Source organism: Bactrocera dorsalis, chromosome 5 (assembly GCF_023373825.1).
Source record: "Bactrocera dorsalis isolate Fly_Bdor chromosome 5, ASM2337382v1, whole genome shotgun sequence".
NCBI lineage: Eukaryota > Metazoa > Arthropoda > Insecta > Diptera > Tephritidae > Bactrocera > Bactrocera dorsalis.
Genome location: NC_064307.1, coordinates 54,128,167 through 54,147,738, shown reverse-complemented (window position 1 = coordinate 54,147,738; position 19,572 = coordinate 54,128,167). Strand labels below are relative to the sequence as shown.

The 19,572-nt window shown below is 37.5% G+C and overlaps 3 protein-coding genes across 5 annotated transcripts in view; 1 reads left to right on the top strand and 2 right to left on the bottom strand.

Moving 5' to 3' along the window:
- LOC105233033 (fat-like cadherin-related tumor suppressor homolog) overlaps window positions 1–2,378 on the bottom strand; it is a 67,558-nt gene extending 65,180 nt beyond the window's left edge. Inside the window, exon 1 of the mRNA XM_049458082.1 lies at window positions 2,171–2,378. Coding sequence (XP_049314039.1) covers window positions 2,171–2,219 — 49 coding nt within the window. The 5' untranslated portion in view covers window positions 2,220–2,378. The remainder of the gene's footprint in view (window positions 1–2,170) is intronic.
- Window positions 2,379–7,763: 5,385 nt separating this feature from the next.
- On the top strand, window positions 7,764–8,832 carry LOC105233030 (mitochondrial import receptor subunit TOM20 homolog). Its single transcript, XM_011214967.4, has 3 exons — window positions 7,764–8,002; window positions 8,074–8,152; window positions 8,353–8,832. The coding sequence occupies exons 1-3, from the start codon at window positions 7,873–7,875 to the stop codon at window positions 8,660–8,662; spliced, it is 519 nt and encodes a 172-aa protein (XP_011213269.1). The 5' UTR covers window positions 7,764–7,872; the 3' UTR covers window positions 8,663–8,832.
- Window positions 8,705–10,370, bottom strand: LOC105233032 (exosome complex component RRP43). 3 transcript variants are annotated; one of them, XM_049458118.1, is made up of 4 exons: window positions 10,218–10,370; window positions 9,264–9,854; window positions 8,990–9,208; window positions 8,705–8,927 (listed from the first exon to the last, which is right to left on the bottom strand). In XM_049458118.1, the coding sequence occupies exons 1-3, from the start codon at window positions 10,232–10,234 to the stop codon at window positions 9,001–9,003; spliced, it is 816 nt and encodes a 271-aa protein (XP_049314075.1). In that variant the 5' UTR covers window positions 10,235–10,370; the 3' UTR covers window positions 8,705–8,927; window positions 8,990–9,000. The 3 variants fall into 3 exon arrangements, with proteins under 3 accessions (XP_049314075.1, XP_011213270.2, XP_011213271.2); XM_011214968.4 differs by lacking the exon at window positions 8,705–8,927 and having other exon boundaries at window positions 8,982–9,208; XM_011214969.4 differs by lacking the exons at window positions 8,705–8,927; window positions 10,218–10,370 and adding an exon at window positions 9,956–10,089 and having other exon boundaries at window positions 8,982–9,208.
- Between the last annotated feature and the right edge of the window lie 9,202 nt (window positions 10,371–19,572).

The window sequence follows — 19,572 nt, the reverse complement described above, 5'->3', positions numbered from 1 at the left end:
AAACTGACCGATCCAACACTGGGGTGTGTCAGGTTTTTTTTTTTGAGTAAAACTCCTTTTTGCGTTGGCGGCCTTCGGCCGCGCTTCAAAAAAAATATCTAGCCGATCCAACACCGGAGTGTATCAGATTTTTTTTGAGTAAAACTCCTTTTTGCATTGGCGGCCTTCGGCCGCGCTTCAAAAAAAATAACTCTGGCCGAAGCAACACCGGGGTGTGTTAGGTTTTTTTTCGAGTAAAACTCCTTTTTGAGTTGGCGGCCTTCGGCCGCGCTTCAAAAAAAATAACTCTGGCCGATCCAACACCGGGGTGTGTCAAGTTTTTTTTTGAGTAATTCTCTTTTTTGCTTTTTACTCATGATATAGCAAAAAAAGGGATAATAAATTGGAGTATAAACCAATTTTTTATTAATTTTTATTCCAAAAAATATGGCTTTATTGCCTTATGGCTTTATTGCGTATGGCTTTATTGCACCCCACCCACTTTTAACCCTGAAATCGTGGGATGGTATACTAAAGCCGACCCAAAATTCATAATAAATACGATGTAATAATTGATATTTCCACGATTACTAATATTGACGATTTGGGATGAAAAAGGCAATTTTTGAAAAGGAAAAATGTTAAGTTCGATAGATTACACTGAAATCTGAGCGAAAGAAGCAAGCTCGAATCGCAGTTTTAAGTCATACACATTTAACTGTGGTACATATGTATATATGTACATACATATGAATGTACTATTTACGAGTATATAGGCCAATCCGGTAATATACAACATGCTTTCCAAATTAAATTACAAATCAATAAATTTTTTAAGACAATTTAAGAATTTTTAGTTATTAAAAATTTTCTCTTCTAATAGATTCACACATGTCTAGAAGTTGCAGCGCAAAGGGTGCCCTTAAATTAGAAAAACATAATAAGCAATATTATTTTAATTAATGCATTTGCAGAGTTTACCATTAGTTTTGCGTAGCATTCATTCGTTAATTAAGACAATTATTAGTGCCTAATGAGAGACCTTTATATACAGATCTATGTATGTTCCAACTTGTCAATACACTTATTATCACTGGTGTAACGCTTATCACTTAACACAAGCACATATATTATATTTACACTTTGGTACTTTTTTTTTTATTAAATTGGTGTTACACTTTGGGAGCTTTCGCTTCTCACAATTGTTAACAAGGCAAAATGTGTTTTAGCTTAACAAGATTTCAAGCGTGGATTATACGTGCTGCTGCAGGAATTTACATATTTATGTACATATGTATATACGTATGTACATCGGTGAATGCGGGTATATGTGAATTTAGTGTTTTCTTTTTGCTAGCTTGTTTATGGTTTTGTAGCATTTAGATCGTCAAATGAAATGTGCACACACTGATGAGAGCAACGACGTTCATTCATTAAACCGAAATTTCTAAATGATTCCGGTAAGTATATGTATGTATTTTTTATAGTTAAATTGTTGATACTAGTAGTACTTCTCCAATATGTGCCACGTTCTACACGCAGTTGGGAAATCGTTACAATAAACTGCACATTTAATCACACCCTTTGAGGTTAAACGCTCGGTACTTATTTAAACCATTACGTGTGCATATTACATGGTTAGCTTTGTGAGACACCACTCTTCATACATACATATATGTATGTATGCATATGTATATACATACATATGTTTGTATATTTTTATCACATTTTTTACTTTTATCTTTTTATATTTTCTTTCTTTGCCTTTTTTCATTTTTAATCTTTATTTTTTTTACATAAAATCATTTACCATTTACTTTTCCAGCAACTAGCTATTTACCTATTATTTGCGTGCGCAGGTAGACGTCTTGTAAACCCAAGCACTTACGTATACAAATATACATACATACATATGTATGTATGTACAGTTTACTTATATTTATATATGTATATCATATAAGTATGTACATACATATGCATCTACCCAACCTCAAATATTAATGACAACATTTAAACATCGCCGTTAAAATATACTGAACGCACTAATAACATTAACCATGCAGCGCTCTTGTCTTATCACATATGTACATATGTACGTTGTATAAACAATTGATCGTTGGCGACGACTTTTCGTGAACTCAATATTCTCCACTTGATTTTTTAGTTGTAATAAAAATATTAATTGAATTACCTTTTCCTTTTTTGTAATTCATTAAGAATTTTTTGTAATGTCTGTGCATAAATACACGCGCGCACACAAAGTTAACACATATATGTATATATATTATATATATACATTTACACTGCAATCTTTTTTCAGCCAGAACATCATTAAAGAGGTTTGAACGCAAGTAAGTACACTCTCTCTCGCGCAATGTTGGCAGACGAAGCTCACAAACACACACATACTAGAAAAACCAGTAGTTCGAGTACTGGCTGACATCAGTCAGTGGCGAAACTTCTTTCTTCTGTGAGGTATTAAACTTTAACTTGCAGCAGCATTGAATCACATACCTACATATGTAAGCTGACAATATATTTTTTTTCAACAATATATTTTATTGCTTACATTTCTTATTTTTTACTTTTTGTAAATTTAAGCAATTACTCGTGCCTATACACATATATAATATATACATATGTATGTATGTATATTTATTTCAAATTTATAAATGCCTACTTTGTCAACCTACGCCCAACACGAGATGATATTACTGCGTGTGTAACTGCAACAAACTTAACGTATTTAAAGCCTACGGTGAACTGAACTAAAAATGCGAATCGTATCTTGTCCATGCCATTTGCCATTCGCCGTGGTGCGAGCACCTATGTTTTGGGCTGTGAGTGTATGTTTTCTATCTCTGTGCTCTCACCGTGGCTGTTTAATTCAGCTATCCGCTGTTATTTGTACAAGTGAATTAACAGCATAGAAACAGAGAATGGGACACTTGGAGAAGTAGCATCACAGGATGTTTGAAAAAACAACTGCGAATGTTAAAATATGCAAGTAAAATTCGAAATTACAGAAATTAAGTATTTACAGTCACGGAACTGCAGCTGTTAAATAAAATTAAAATACTAAAAATGGGTAGATATTTTCATTTTACTCTGGAAGAAGTAGAACGGTTTTTGATCTCCACAAAAAGTGGAAGAATCCAACTCAGATTGCCAAAATTATGAATTGGTCAAAGAAAATGGTATATAGGATAAGATAAAATAAATAAATGAAGATTGCACCGCGGCCTAAGATCTTTTGTGCCCTCTCCTAAGTCACAGCGACTGACTCAGCCTCAGCATATTGAAAAATTCCAAAATACCGCAAGGTATTGAGGCGACGTTATTCCTATTTGGAAATACGGATCCAAAGCTTTTATCCTGCGTCTTCCCAGCATGTAATCTGCAGTTTCAGGTTTCATGTCGCAGAACCGGCAATTTGGATGCTGCGGAGCGAGCGAGCACATCAGCTAGTTCATTCCCTGCTATACCCTAGTGACCGGACACCCTAATAAGCTGCACTTGGTTACGTTCGAATAGACTGTTCAGCCGTGCTATACACTCCTGCACCAGTAGCGATTTGATCTCGTAGGCAGAGATCGTTTTAAGTGGCGATTGACTGTCGTTGAGTATTGTTAGACGTTCGTTGCGATAGTTGCGTTGGAGGTTTATCTCTACGCACTGACTTATAAAAAGACCTCTGCTCGAAATATTCTCGCAAACTTTCCACAGGAATAGATAATTTCCTCCTGCACCAATTCCTTACGACGTTTTCGAGCCATCGGTGTACCACATTCAGTCTTACAGCTAAGGGTAACCCTGAAATTCTGAATGAAGTTTACTATTTTGCTGTTACTGTCTGGGATGAGATTAACTCACTTCTGCTGAAACCTTCGGCTGTAATTTGAAGCAGTGTGTTTTTGGCCACCTGAACTAGTAGACGTAGATGCAGGCCAGTCGTTGCAGGTTCGACAGTTGAAGTCCTAGAAATCTAACTCCAAGAGTTAGGACCAGACCCTCCTGCGTAGAGAGTAGCACCCATCCTTGTACGCTTGTCTTCGCGCCAAGAGCTCTCAAGGTCTCAGCAGACGCAGCCTTTCAATTGGTAGGATAGTTGGCCTCCGGCCTCCTGTGCAGTCCTGTGGCCTTATTTGTCTGCTTTGCGATTTAGGTGGTTGAAGGCGCTGCCTTTTCGCTACCTCGCCTAACGGTCGGGGTTGCTTTAACCAGGCAACGACTCCGAGTCTCGTTACTTCGTTGGTGGATTACTTCAAGCTCCTTACGTACAGCTGCAACCGAAACCATTGGTTTTCTGTAAATGCAAAGAACAGCTGGTACGAAGAGGAGCCCCGTTCGTAGCGGAGAGAAAACAGACTACCTACATACCTCGCAACGTTACGATCGACCATAACACTTGCGGGATGGGATAGATACCGAGACTTGAAAAGGGAAGCGAGACGCATTTGCAGACAGAAAAATCAGAGAGGCCGAAATGCGTGAGTATTAAGAGTTTGACAATTTGGCCGACAGGGGTAATGCTCGAAAATTCTTTGAAAAAATGCGGCGACTAACAGAACAGGAAGAGGAGCTGCCTTTATGCCGTGTTGTCTGAATTGAAATCCCCGAAAAACTAATACGGCTGCGTAAACTGACATTGAGCAATGCCAAAAGCTCGTCAGGATCGGGAAGGACCTATCCGAGCCGTACGATACCAAACGGGGTTTCAGACAAGGCGAGTTCTTCAATCTGCAAAACTTAATCGAGCAGATACAATCTTCTATAAGACCCGGCGGGTACTGCGTCGAATACTTTCAGAGCTGAAGTGTTTTCGTCCATCCGGACAACGTGACCTAGCCAGCGTAGCCGCTGTATTTTAATTCGCTGAACTACTATGTCAATGTCGTCGTATATCTCGTACAGCTCATCGTTCCATCGAATGCGATATCCGCCGTGGCCAACGCGCAAAGGACCATAAATCTTTCGCAGAACTTTTCTCTTGAAAACTCGCAACGTCGACTCAACCGTTGTTGACATCGTCCAAGCCTCTGCACCATTTAGCAGGACGGGAATTATGAGCGACTTATAGAGTTTGGTTTTTGTTTGTCGAGAGAGGACTTTGCTTTTCAATTGCCTACTCAGTCCAAAGTAGCACCTGTTGGCAAGAGGATGGAGTCATGTGTAGAAGTTCACACAAGTGAGGAAAGTTCTCTGATCGCCATTCACTTGGGAGTGGCCAGAAACGATTCTTTTACATATGACTTAAGCAAGAACATCCGTTTGGAGGCGAGCTAAAGTGAGAAGCGAAACATCCCCTGCATAAGGTTGTGCGCTAGGTTTGGGACCCGACACGTAAAAAAAACACTCCCAATAAAAAAAACAACAACATTAAAAGGTTACAGTTCTGACAAAAGTCTTAGCTTCGTATGATGAATTTGAACAATGGCGGCAACGAAGGTTAAAATCGGAATTTAAAAGTGGAACTCAAAATAACCCGGTTTGAAATTTTCGACTAAATGTCGGCATGTTCAGCTTCAATCGGATACAACTAAAAATACTATAAACATACAAGGACCTCAACATTCCTCTGGTGTGAGAACAACAATAACTCTCTATACATGTATTTGAATATTAACTATTTAGAACTTGATTTCAAATTAATCGCACGGAATTGTGTTTAATAGTGCGCCATCTATATTTGAGTAATAACGTATTAAATAATTAACAAGTACCAAATACATGGCCTATAAATATGGCCAAATACATACTATAAACATACAAGGACCTCAGCATTCCTCTGGTGTGAGAACAGCAATAACTCTCTATACATGTATTTGAATATTAACTTATTTAACTATTTAGAACTTGATTTCAAATTAATCGCACGGAATTGTGTTTAATAGTGCGCCATCTACACTTGAGTAATAACGTATTAAATAATTAACAAGTACCAAATACATGGCCTATCCTATTCTTTAATTTTGTAATATAAAATATATTATATGTGTGGTAAATACCACATATTATTCTTTTTCAATATACTAATGTTTTTATATTGGAGTATATATGTACGCACCTATACATATTTGCAAGAGAAAGTTGGGATATTATCAACAATTTTATTTTTATAGATAAAATGGCATAAATGGATAATATAATATCAAAAATTGTATTCTCACCCAAAAACTGTTCCCATACAAGAAGTTGGTGCGGAGAACGTATAATATATAACGTATATCGTATATTGTTCTTTCTTTGGTTTTTGTATAGCAAATGAAAGGATATAATAGCAAGATAATCTTTAAGCAGAGAATGTACAATATTATACGTTCTCTGCTTTAAGTTTTAAGAAGATACATACTTCTAGCAGAGAGATAAATATACGTTCTCTGCTTCTAGAATAAAATTTATGAAAGAACTTATATAAACTTTTAGTTTTACTAGATTATTACTATAAACATTATATAAAATTCATACAGTAAATTTCACTCCTGCCTTACCTTTACAATATAAAAGTAAAATTAATTTAAAAAATTCAACACTTATTCACTTATTGATTCATTCTAAACATTTGCCACTGTGGCACCCTGTTACATGAATATTGCAGAGAACGTAGATACAGAGCAGAGAACGTCTATCGACTATTTGGCTGCCATATTGACTTGTGACGCTGCTGATGCTATTTCAAACGTTTGTTGTTTTTGTAAAGCAATGTTTGTAGTTTTTGCGGGTGACATATCTACATGTGAACGCATATAAGTATGTATGTTGTGTATGCATTATTTGTGAGGGAATGCCATACGCACATATTTACATGTGTACGCATATAAGTATGTATGATGCTATTTGAACGATTCTTGTTTTTGTAGAACAATATTTATACTTTTTGCGGGTGACATATTTACATGTGTACACATATTTGTATGTTGGTTGTGTATACATACATGTGTGTACGTAAATATAGAGAAGCGCGCGCTTTTTTATATTACTGATAAATGATAATATCTTGATTTGAAATTGATTTGTACTTGCATACATATCTGCAGAATAGATGCGTATGAAAGTTTTAAATGATAAGAGGTGTGATTACATATATTATTATTGTAATATACAATAATATATCACATATATAGCATATATACTATGTACATGAATATGAAATTATATTATATTATCAAAGATAAGAAATATTTAAAAATTAACTGTTATTCACACATTAAATACAAATATGACCTTGAAATAGCATAATTTCATTACAATATTATCAATTTTGCATGAATTCACAAAAATTCGCAAAATGATATTCATATCAATTGATATGATTGCATGTAAACCTATAAAAATATAAGCAAAAGAGCAACACACATACGTCTCATTATGTTTCATTTTGGCGCAATTTCCCCCGTAAAACATATGTACATACATATTAGTATATGTTAGCTTTAGAAAAAGTCATACATATGTATGTAGCATACAGGAACTTCTCCGCCTACCAGAAATCACCTGCATATAAATACGCTTGTATGTATAGTGCCCTGCATTGGTTCTCTTTTATTTATTTTTGTTATTGCTCATAGACTCAAAAAACCGCTCAATCGCTGTTAAATATGGTGAAACACGCTCATAATTTGTATGTGGTGAAATCGGACCATCGCGACCGAGTTAGCCAAAAATATTTTTACGTTCTCCGCGCCGTGAACCTTCTCTATGATAGACGTTCTCTGTACAGAGCAGAGAACGTTTATAATTTACAATATTTTTACATGCTGTGTTTCATTTATTATGTCTCATCCCATTCATTCTGCAGTTCTCTGGTCTGAGCAAGTTGGGTGAAGGCAGTTTTTTTCATTCGTGTCTGAAGAAAATATTTTCGCTTATATTTAAGTTTCAAAGTAATTAAATATGAATGCGATTAATAAAACGGCGATAGGTATAGCTGCCGGTGTCGCCGGCACAATTTTCATTGGATATTGCATTTATTTCGACAGTAAACGACGCACTGATCCCGATTACAAGAAGAAAGTCCGTGAGCGTAAGTATTTTGTAGTTAAGACAACGTGAAGTTTGTGTAAATGTGCACAATTACAACAAAATATATTTTAGGCAGACGTCGTACCCGAAAAAATGGAAATGCTGGCCGCAGTGGAATACCAAACCTCAATGATCATGAAGCAATTGAAAGGTAATTGTCAAGCCTTATTTATACCTTATGTAACGAAGCAACGTGCTTTTTCAAACTGTTTGCGATAGTTCTAAACAAGAGTTCGTAATCCACTAGAACTGTATACAGGGTGTGAAACACTTGCAGCAATGCGTCATACATACGATAATTTGTATTGACCTTCCCATAGATTGTATTAAAATTATATACTTATATTACAGGTATTTCCTTCAGGAAATTCAGTTGGGTGAAACTTTAATTGCTCGTGGTGAATTTGAAAATGGTGTAGAGCACCTTGCTAATGCTATAGTGGTATGTGGACAACCAGCTCGCCTCCTCCAAGTTCTGCAGACATCGCTGCCAGCACAAGTATTTGCTATGCTGATTCTTAAAATGCAAGAGTTTGGTAACCGTGCAAGTTCAGAGAACGAAACACCCAAAATCGTCACAGCTAATTCTATTGGAGGAGCTGATTTGCCTCTTGGTTTAGATGGCACTCAATCTTCAGTTATGATTGACGACCTAGAATAATTGTTGAGCATATGTTATAATATGAAGCAAATCTGCTTAATATTTAGGTTTTCATATAAATGCATATATTGTTTGCCTAAATATCCATCTACAATGTTAATTTACATATGCTTTTATGTACAAATACTTCTAAAACAATTAAAATAAAATTAAAATACATCTTAATAGAATGCAAGTTTTCACAATTTCGCGAGGTTGAAATATGTATGTATGTAATTGTTCCTTCGAATAAATTAATGTTCCAAAATTATCTATTTATGTTAAACTAGAATTTGAAATTAATAAACCATAAGTTCTCTATAGAAATTAAACTATCAAATTACTAACTTTAGGCGTTTTTATTGATTTGTTTTCAAACTATTAAGAAGACTTGTAATCTCTTTTTCTCTGTGTACAGCATTTTTAACCGATTGTTGTATTTCTTTTACTGAGATAGGTACTCCGCCACTTTTATGAAAAAGTCCAATTGTGTCTTCATGTACGCCGAGATGAAAAACCGTACTCGAAATACTTTCTTCGCGATATGTGGGATCCACCAGTACAACACTGAAAACGATTTGTTTAGTTATTGCGTATATATAAATATTTAGTCAAAAATTACTTGTCGAATATACTGTAAGTGCTCACAACAGGGAAAATATTTAAATGTAGCTTTTTCATTTCATCACCTATCTCTATTTTACCACTTTTCTCATCGTATGTAACTATTGGTAAATTTAGAGTGCTGAGCGCTGAGGCACAAGCTAAAACTGAAGCATCAAAAACACCGCCATCCACTTCTAAACCAATTATATCGATATAGAGACACCACACCAATTTTCCAGGATGTATGCATAAATCTTCCAATTTCAAACAATGTGATTCATATAATATTCTATATATAAAACACTCCAATATTTCGGACACATTTTGATTATTACACGATGAGGAAGCTTTTGAAAATGCTGTAAATGACATGTCAACGTTAGGTACAATATAACCAGCAAGTGGTTTGGATGCTCGTGGTTTGGATAACTCTGCCCGTATGCCACATAAAATGTTCGAATTTCCGATTTTCGTTGCACTGGACCCCAAAGAGTGTTGACAAGATGCAATGTTTACACCTATCGGTCGATATTTATCAAATGTTCGGCCATCCAAACGTATTTCATTCTCGAGAAAGTCACGAAAATGTTTAATGGGATATATCAACCTGTAATAATATAAAAATATATGTATATAAATTAAATGAAGACTGTTGATCTAACACCATCCGATCACACAATAATATACAACATATCTCTATACTTTTACATAATCAATATCATTCAGTTATATGTTCCTCTGGATTGAATCTAATTCACTTGTTGTAATAGCTTGGAAAGCTACACAGATAAACTATAATAATAGTCCCATGTGCAAATTAGTAGTGTAAGGAAGAGGACAACACTGACTTGATTTATGGTTTTAAGCATGATTTGTTGTGAAATATTTATTTAACAATAGTAAGTCTAGTAAACAAGTAGGTCGTATGTTCGATATGCATGTAATACTTTATTATTAATTAAATACTTACTTATGTTGTTCAGCCATAACCAATACCAATGAAAACAGTAAATAAACAGATAATCATTAAACTGTCAAATGAGAATGACGGCCGGAACACATAGAGCGCGACAGACTGCAGGCGACATCTGTCAAATATTAAAATACACACGTTCTTATGGACACAGTTATGTAGTTGTGCAGCTGCCTCAACACAGAGGGGTGGAAAAATGAATGTACGTTCTCTGAGGCTACTTTCTTACAGAGTTACATTTTACAGGGAAAATTAAAAAAATATATATTGTTACGAATTTACTCTTGCTAGTTTACTTTGCTAGGTTCGTATCTCTGGATTGACAAATAAAATCAACACTGTTTAATTTAATTCAACAACTCTTTATTTCACAACTCGTCTACACTATAGCAGTTTTCTCTTAGCACTGATTTATTACGTTGGCGCTGCCACGGCTTATATAGCCACGCACTTCTCGCTGATGCCGACGTGTCCTTCTAGAATATTGCGCCTGGAAATTTCCAGAACATACGGCTATACGGCGCCAGACGCAAGCAGACAGCCGCGGCGCAAGACTCAGCAATTGTTGAAGTAGACAAGCAGACAGTGCGGCGCCAGATGTCTACAACAAGACAAATGCTATTCCATATACCCACAGCTATTGTTCATAATAAGGGATGCATATAGCAATACAAATATAACTTAATACTACTTTTTGTAACACTGCCCTCCACTAAAGCCTAATCGTCCCGATTAGGCACAAATCCTCTTGAACCAAATGGGGCGAGCCTCTCCAAATGTACTACTTTCATTTTACATCGTGCTTTTCCATTTCTTTGTATGCGGTATACCACGTCATTAAGTCGTTTCATCACCATATAGGGTCCTTCCCAGGCTGTCTGCAGTTTCGGGGACAAGCCTTTCTTTCGAAGTGGATTGTACAACAGGACCAGATCACCTTCTTCAAAACCTTTTGAATTTGCCGCTTGATCGAACCGGTCCTTCATCTTATTGCTCATCAGATGCGTATGCTGTCTTACCATTAGATGCAATTCATTCATTTCTTCCTTTAAGGCAGAACAATAATCTCCATCATTTCTTACAGCTGTAGGATTCGTTCCAAACTTAAGATCAGCAGGGAGTCGCAGATCAGATCCAAAAATAATCTTTGCTGGCGTGTAACCAGTTGTCTCGTGCTTCGCTGAACGATACGCCAGCAGGAACATCTGGATGCACTTGTCCCAATTCCGTTGATCTTTATCAACGATTTTCCGCATATGTTCTTCGAGTGTTCGGTTGAATCTCTCCACCATTCCATCTGATTGTGGATGTAACGCTGTTGTCCGTGTCTTGTGGATGCCCAATAATGTACAGACTTCTTGGAAAATGGAAGATTCGAAATTCCTGCCTTGATCTGAGTGTAATTCGACGGGCACTCCGAACCTTGTTATCCAATTTGCTACAAACGCTTCGGCTACTGTCTTCGCTTCTTGGTTTGGTAAGGCATATACTTCTGGCCATTTACTGAAATAATCCATGACAACCAGTAGATATTTGTTTCCGGCCGTACTGGTTGGGAACGGACCTGCAATATCCATTGCGACTCGTTCAAATGGTGATCCCACGTTGTACTGTTGTAGCCTACCGCGACTTTTGGCTTTAGGACCTTTAGCTGACATGCACTCTACGCAATTACTTATCCATTCTGCTATGGAATCTCGACAACCGATCCAGTAGAACCGTTGTTTAATCTTCTCTATAGTTTTTGTTATTCCAAGGTGCCCTCCACTAGGTCCATTGTGATATTCTTTCAACACTTTCGGGATCATGGACTTCGGTACTATGATCAGCAGACGAGACCGTTTGCCATCTTCACTTTCCCAGGTACGATGAAGGTATCCATTAACGAGGTTTATGCTGTTCCATTGGGCCCAATATGCTTTTGCCGTTGGACTCTCGCTACTTATTTGTTCCTTTGGTGGTCGTACCCCATTTTCTTTGGCTATTATCAGCTTTGCAAGATCAGGGTCCTCCAGCTGATTGATTCTGATGCGGTGAGGAGTCCAATCATCTTCAGGTTCTATATTCAGTAATCGCACGTCGATTATACCTTCTTTTCCTTCTGATTTGGAGCAATGTTTACATTCCAGTGGACAAGGGCGACGTGATAATGCATCCGCATTTTTGTGGTGAATCCCCTTTCGATGTTCCGTTGGTTGTTTCCATTTTGATGGGTTTACTTTTATCTTGCAATTTCGGACAAAGTGACCCGTATTTCTACAGTTGAAACATCTGCCTGTTGTATTTACTCGCTGTGCAGCAATTGTCTTCAGAGTCTTCAATATTTCTTCCATCAGCGCCGGTTGTTCCATTTCGACTCTTTGTACTTTGTGTGCTGGTTTACTTAGCAGGGAAGCTGTTTCCTGTGTGAGGGCGTGCGAAACCGTTTCAGCAAACGTTCTTTTTGGCAATGCATATGTGGCGCGTTTGGTGTCCACATCACGAATTCCATTTATGAAACATTGAATTTTTACCCTCTCAATGTAATCCACAGGTGCATCTGCATTTGCCAAATGAGCCAGTCGTTCTATTTCAGTTGCGAACTCTTGCAATGACTCGTTCATTTTCTGACCCCTATTTTGCAGTTCGATCTGGTATATTTGTTTCCGGTGCTCACTACCATATCGTCTTTCTATCGCACTCATCAATGCCTCATAGTTGTCCCGTTCACAGTCTGGAATAGTCTGAAGGATTTCTGCCGCAGGTCCTTTCAATGATACAAACAAGGACGCCACTTTGTCCGCTGCATTCCAGTTATTGGCCATTGCTGTCTTTTCAAACTGAAGTTTGAAAATTTGAAATGGAATACTTCCATCGAATGTGGGTGCCTTCAATCTTGGATTATTTGTTGATGGTGCAGGGCCATGCAGTTGCAGTTCTCGCATACGATTACTCAGTTGAAGAAATTCTGATCTTAAATTTTCTTCGTCATTTTTTATTGTGCTTTATTCGTCTTCAAATTTTGAAAATTTCTCTTGCACTTGTGTATTATTTTCTGTAATCTGTTGTACCAAACGCTTTTCTAACTGCGTATTATTTTCAGTCATTTGTTGTGTAAGGCAAGACTTTAACTGCGATGTATTTTCAGCTATTTGCTGTGCCAGACGATTTTCTGTTTGCACTGCATTTTCTGCCATTTGCTTAATAGCCACTAACAACGTGTTCATGTCTACACTTGAAGATGTTCGTTGTTCTTCTACTTTCTCTTCTACCTTTGTAGAAGTTTCTGGCCCAACAAATTCGAACTCGTCCACATTAATTCCATCCGCTTCCATTGCTTCACGTAATCGTGCCTGCAGATCCGCCTTTTGCCCGCTTATCGGCAAATTACGCTCCTCCAGTTCCTTTTTTAATTGCTGAATTCTCAATTCTCCGAATTTAACCATCTTGAATTTGGATTATTTGACAATCCCACTTCTGACACCAATTGTTACGAATTTACTCTTGCTAGTTTACTTTGTTAGGTTCGTATCTCTGGATTGACAAATAAAATCAACACTGTTTAATTTAATTCAACAACTCTTTATTTCACAACTCGTCTACACTATAGCAGTTTTCTCTTAGCACTGATTTATTACGTTGGCGCTGCCACGGCTTATATAGCCACGCACTTCTCGCTGATGCCGACGTGTCCTTCTAGAATATTGCGCCTGGAAATTTCCAGAACATACGGCTATACGGCGCCAGACGCAAGCAGACAGCCGCGGCGCCAGACTCAGCAATTGTTGAAGTAGACAAGCAGACAGTGCGGCGCCAGATGTCTACAACAAGACAAATGCTATTCCATATACCTACAGCTATTGTTCATAATAAGGGATGCATATAGCAATACAAATATAACTTAATACTACTTTTTGTAACAATATATTTAAGGGGTCAGTAGGGTAATCTGGCCTGTCTTTTGACATTTTTTTTCATAGAAATTTTTTTTCTACAATAGAACTTTTGTATAAACAATTTTTGATGAAATCTGTCGGAGAAAAGGCTGGCGTTTTTTTCACTGGCGGAAACGACTTCTCATGTTTTGATCATCTGAAACACAAAAACCCGTCCCTACTAGAATCATGAAAAAATGTTGATAAATAAAAACGTAATTAATTTTTTTTTCCCCATGTTTTTTTACATAAATTTTGTCATAACATTGTCAATAAATTATAAAAGATTATGAATCTAGTAGGGACGATAGCCAGGCGTTTTGTGAACAATTAAAAACAAATTAAGCAAATCAGTTGAGTAATTCGACCGAAATCATGTCCGCCAGTTTAAAAAAGTGTGTTTTGAGAAAAACGCGTTTAAAGTGTGTAAGGTGTGCACTCCGAGCGCTCCGAACGTCGAGCGGTATTATTATTTTTGCCCTTTTTTGAAACCTTCTAATGGTAAAGTGGGTTTCTAATTAATTCTAAGGATATAATAGTGTTACAAAAGTAGTATTAAGTTGTATTTGTATTGCTATATGCATCCCTTATTATGAACAATAGCTGTAGGTATATGGAATAGCATTTGTCTTGTTGTAGACATCTGGCGCCGCGGCTGTCTGCTTGTCTACTTAAACAATTGCTGAGTCTGGCGTCTAAACCATAGTTGCGTCTGGCGCCGTATAGCGTTATGTTCTTATAATTGCCAGACGCAATATTCTAGAACTGTGTTGTCCAAGGACACTTCGACATCAGCGAGGAGCGCGTGGCTATATAAGCCGTGGCAGCGTCAACGTAATCAACCAGTGTTAAGAGTAAACTGCTATAGTGTAGACGAGTTGTAAAATAAAGAGATTTTGTTGAAGTGAATTAAACGGCTTTTGGTTTTATTTGTCAATCCAGAGATACGAACCTAGTAAAGTAAAACTAGCAAGGAGTAAATTCGCAACAATAGTATAAGGGAACAGAAAATGTAAAAAAACTTTTTCTTAAGATTATCCTACTGACCCCTTAATAAGTTTCATTTGCTTTTAAACGTCAGAGAAATTTTAATTTGATTAAATATTTATTTAGATTAAATATTACAACGTTGAAAAAAATATATTTGAAGGTATTGAGCATGTTGTGTAACAGTAACATGTACTGCATTGCACTTAATATACTGTTACAAAAGTAGTATTAAGTTGTATTTGTATTACTATATGCATCCCTGATTATGAACAATAGCTGTAGGTATATGGAATAGCATTTGTCTTGTTGTAGACATCTGGCGCCACGGCTGTCTGCTTGTCGAAACAATAGACATCTGGCGCCGCACTGTCTGCTTGTCTAGTTAAACAATTGCTGAGTCTGGCGCCGTATAGCCGTATGTTCTGGTAATTTCCAGACGCAATATTCTAGAAGGACACGTCGGCATCAGCGAGAAGTGCGTGGCTATATAAGCCGTGGCAGCGCCAACGTAATCAATCAGTGCTAAGAGTAAACTGCTATAGTGTAGACGAGTTGTGAAATAAAGAGTTGTTGAATTAAATTAAACAGTGTTGATTTTATTTGTCAATCCAGAGATACGAACCTAACAAAGTAAACTAGCAAGAGTAAATTCGTAACAATTGGTGTCAGAAGTGGGATTGTCAAATAATCCAAATTCAAGATGGTTAAATTCGGAGAATTGAGAATTCAGCAATTAAAAAAGGAACTGGAGGAGCGTAATTTGCCGATAAGCGGGCAAAAGGCGGATCTGCAGGCACGATTACGTGAAGCAATGGAAGCGGATGGAATTAATGTGGACGAGTTCGAATTTGTTGGGCCAGAAACTTCTACAAAGGTAGAAGAAAAAGTAGAAGAACAACGAACATCATCGAGTGTGGACATGAACATGCTGTTAGTGGCTATACAGAAAATAGCTGAAAATACAGAAAATGCAGTGCAAACAGGAAATCGTCTGGCACAGCAAATAGCTGAAAATGCAGAAAAGGCAGTGCAAACAGAAAATCGTCTGGCACAGCAAATGACGCAAATAGCTGAAAATACATCACAGTTAGAGTCTCGCCTTACACAACAAATAACTGAAAATAATACGCAGTTAGAAAAGCGTTTGGTACAACAGATTACAGAAAGTAATACACAAGTGCAAGAGAAAGTTTCAAAATTGGAAGACGAATTAAGCACGTTAAAAAATGACGAAGAAAATTTGAAATCAGAAGTTCTTCATTTGAGTAATCGGATGCGAGAACTGCAACTGCATGGCCCTGCACCATCAACAAATAATCCAAGATTGAAGGCACCCACATTCGATGGAAGTATTCCATTTCAAATTTTCAAACTTCAGTTTGAAAAGACAGCAATGGCCAATAACTGGAATGCAGCGGACAAAGTAGCGTCCTTGTTTGTATCATTGAAAGGACCTGCGGCAGAAATCCTTCAGACTATTCCAGACTGTGAACGGGACAACTATGAGGCATTGATGAGTGCGATAGAAAGACGATATGGCAGTGAGCACCGGAAACAAATATACCAGATCGAACTGCAAAATAGGGGTCAGAAGATGAACGAGTCATTACAAGAGTTCGCAACTGAAATCGAACGACTGGCTCATTTGGCAAATGCAGATGCACCTGTGGAATACATTGAGAGGGTAAAAATTCAATGTTTCATAAATGGAATTCGTGATGTGGACACCAAACGCGCCACATATGCATTGCCAAAAAGAACGTTTGCTGAAACGGTTTCGCACGCCCTCACACAGGAAACAGCTTCGCTACTAAGTAAACCAGCACACAAAGTACAAAGAGTTGAAATGGAACAACCGGCGCTGATGGAAGAAATATTGAAGACTCTGAAGACAATTGCTGCACAGCGAGTAAATACAACAGGCAGATGTTTCAACTGTAGAAAAGCGGGTCACTTTGCCGGAAATTGCAAGATAAAAGTAAACCCATCAAAATGGAAACAACCAACAGAACACCGAAAGAGGATTCACCACAAAAATGCGGATGCATTAGCACGTCGCCCTTGTCCACTGGAACGTAAACATTGCTCCAAATCAGAGGGAAGAGAAGGTATAATCGACGTGCGATTACTGAATATAGAACCTGAAGATGATTGGACTCCTCACCGCATCAGAATCAATCAGCTGGAGGACCCTGATCTTGCAAAGCTGGTAATGGCCAAAGAAAATGGGGTACGACCACCAAAGGAACAAATAAGTAGCGAGAGTCCAACTGCAAAAGCATATTGGGCCCAATGGAACAGCATAAACCTCGTTAATGGATACCTTCATCGTACCTGGGAAAGCGAAGATGGCAAGCATTCTCGTCTGCTGATCATAGTACCGAAGTCCATGATCCCGAAAGTATTGAAAGAATATCACAATGGACCTAGTGGAGGGCACCTTGGAATTACAAAAACTATAGAGAAGATTAAACAACGGTTCTACTGGATCGGTTGTCGAGATTCCATAGCAGAATGGATAAGTAATTGCGTAGAGTGCATGGCAGCTAAAGGTCCTAAAGCCAAAAGTCGCGGTAGGCTACAACAGTACAACGTGGGATCACCATTTGAACGAGTCGCAATGGATGTTGCAGGTCCGTTCCCAACCAGTACGGCCGGAAACAAATATCTACTGGTTGTCATGGATTATTTCAGTAAATGGCCAGAAGTATATGCCTTACCAAACCAAGAAGCGAAGACAGTAGCCGAAGCGTTTGTAGAAAATTGGATAACAAGGTTCGGAGTGCCCATCGAATTACACTCAGATCAAGGCAGGAATTTCGAATCTTCCATTTTCCAAGAAGTCTGTACATTATTGGGCATCCACAAGACACGGACAACAGCGTTACATCCACAATCAGATGGAATGGTGGAGAGATTCAACCGAACGCTCGAAGAACATATGCGGAAAATCGTTGATAAAGATCAACGGAATTGGGACAAGTGCATCCAGATGTTCCTGCTGGCGTATCAAGCACGAAGCACGAGACAACTGGTTACACGCCAGCAAAGATTACTTTCGGATCTGATCTGTGACTCCCTGCTGATCTTAAGTTTGGAACAAATCCTACAGCTGTAGGAAATGATGGAGATTATTGTTCTGCCTTAAAGGAAGAAATGAATGAATTGCATCTAATGGTAAGACAGCATACGCATCTGATGAGCAATAAGATGAAGGACCGGTTCGATCAAGCGGAAAATTCAAAAGGTTTTGAAGAAGGTGATCTGGTCCTGTTGTACAATCCACTTCGAAAGAAAGGCTTGTCCCCGAAACTGCAGACAGCCTGGGAAGGACCCTATATGGTGATGAAACGACTTAATGACGTGGTATACCGCATAGAAAGAAATGGGAAAGCCCGATGTAAAATGAAAGTAGTACATTTGGAGAGGCTCGCCCCATTTGGTTCAAGAGGATTTGTGCCTATTCGGGACGATTAGGCTTTAGTGGAGGGCAGTGTTACAAAAGTAGTATTAAGTTGTATTTGTATTACTATATGCATCCCTGATTATGAACAATAGCTGTAGGTATATGGAATAGCATTTGTCTTGTTGTAGACATCTGGCGCCACGGCTGTCTGCTTGTCGAAACAATAGACATCTGGCGCCGCACTGTCTGCTTGTCTAGTTAAACAATTGCTGAGTCTGGCGCCGTATAGCATTATGTTCTGGTAATTTCCAGACGCAATATTCTAGAAGGATACGTCGGCATCAGCGAGAAGTGCGTGGCTATATAAGCCGTGGCAGCGCCAACGTAATCAATCAGTGCTAAGAGTAAACTGCTATAGTGTAGACGAGTTGTGAAATAAAGAGTTGTTGAATTAAATTAAACAGTGTTGATTTTATTTGTCAATCCAGAGATACGAACCTAACAAAGTAAACTAGCAAGCAGTAAAATCGTAACAATACATTGTTGTTTTTGAAAAATTTTTTGGCAGTGTCACTACTTGGCAGAATATATGTACATGAATCAATCCCCCCTGAATTTACATTGAACTTTTCTTATGCAAAACATTTTATTTTGTGATTTTTTAGACAAGATATTGTCAAAATATTTTTTTTATTTCGATATAACCTGAAAAATTCTGAAGTTAAGAATTTTCACCTTTTAAGACTCAAAAACAACAACAAAAAATAATACAATTAGTGTAACACAACAACTTTAAAATATTTAATGGAACATAAAAATTGTGGGTGTAAAATTTGGATGAAACGAGTCACATACATACGTATATAAAACTATGTAGGTGCATAAGCCATAAAGTAGAGTAATATTTCTAAAAATTTTGTTTATTTTTAACTTCACTTTAACAAAAAGAAATATTTTTAAAATTGTAATAAGATAAACTTAGTGATCTGTGCCTATAACTAAGGTTGTTGTGAAAAAAACCTTTCTTATAAATTAAAAATTA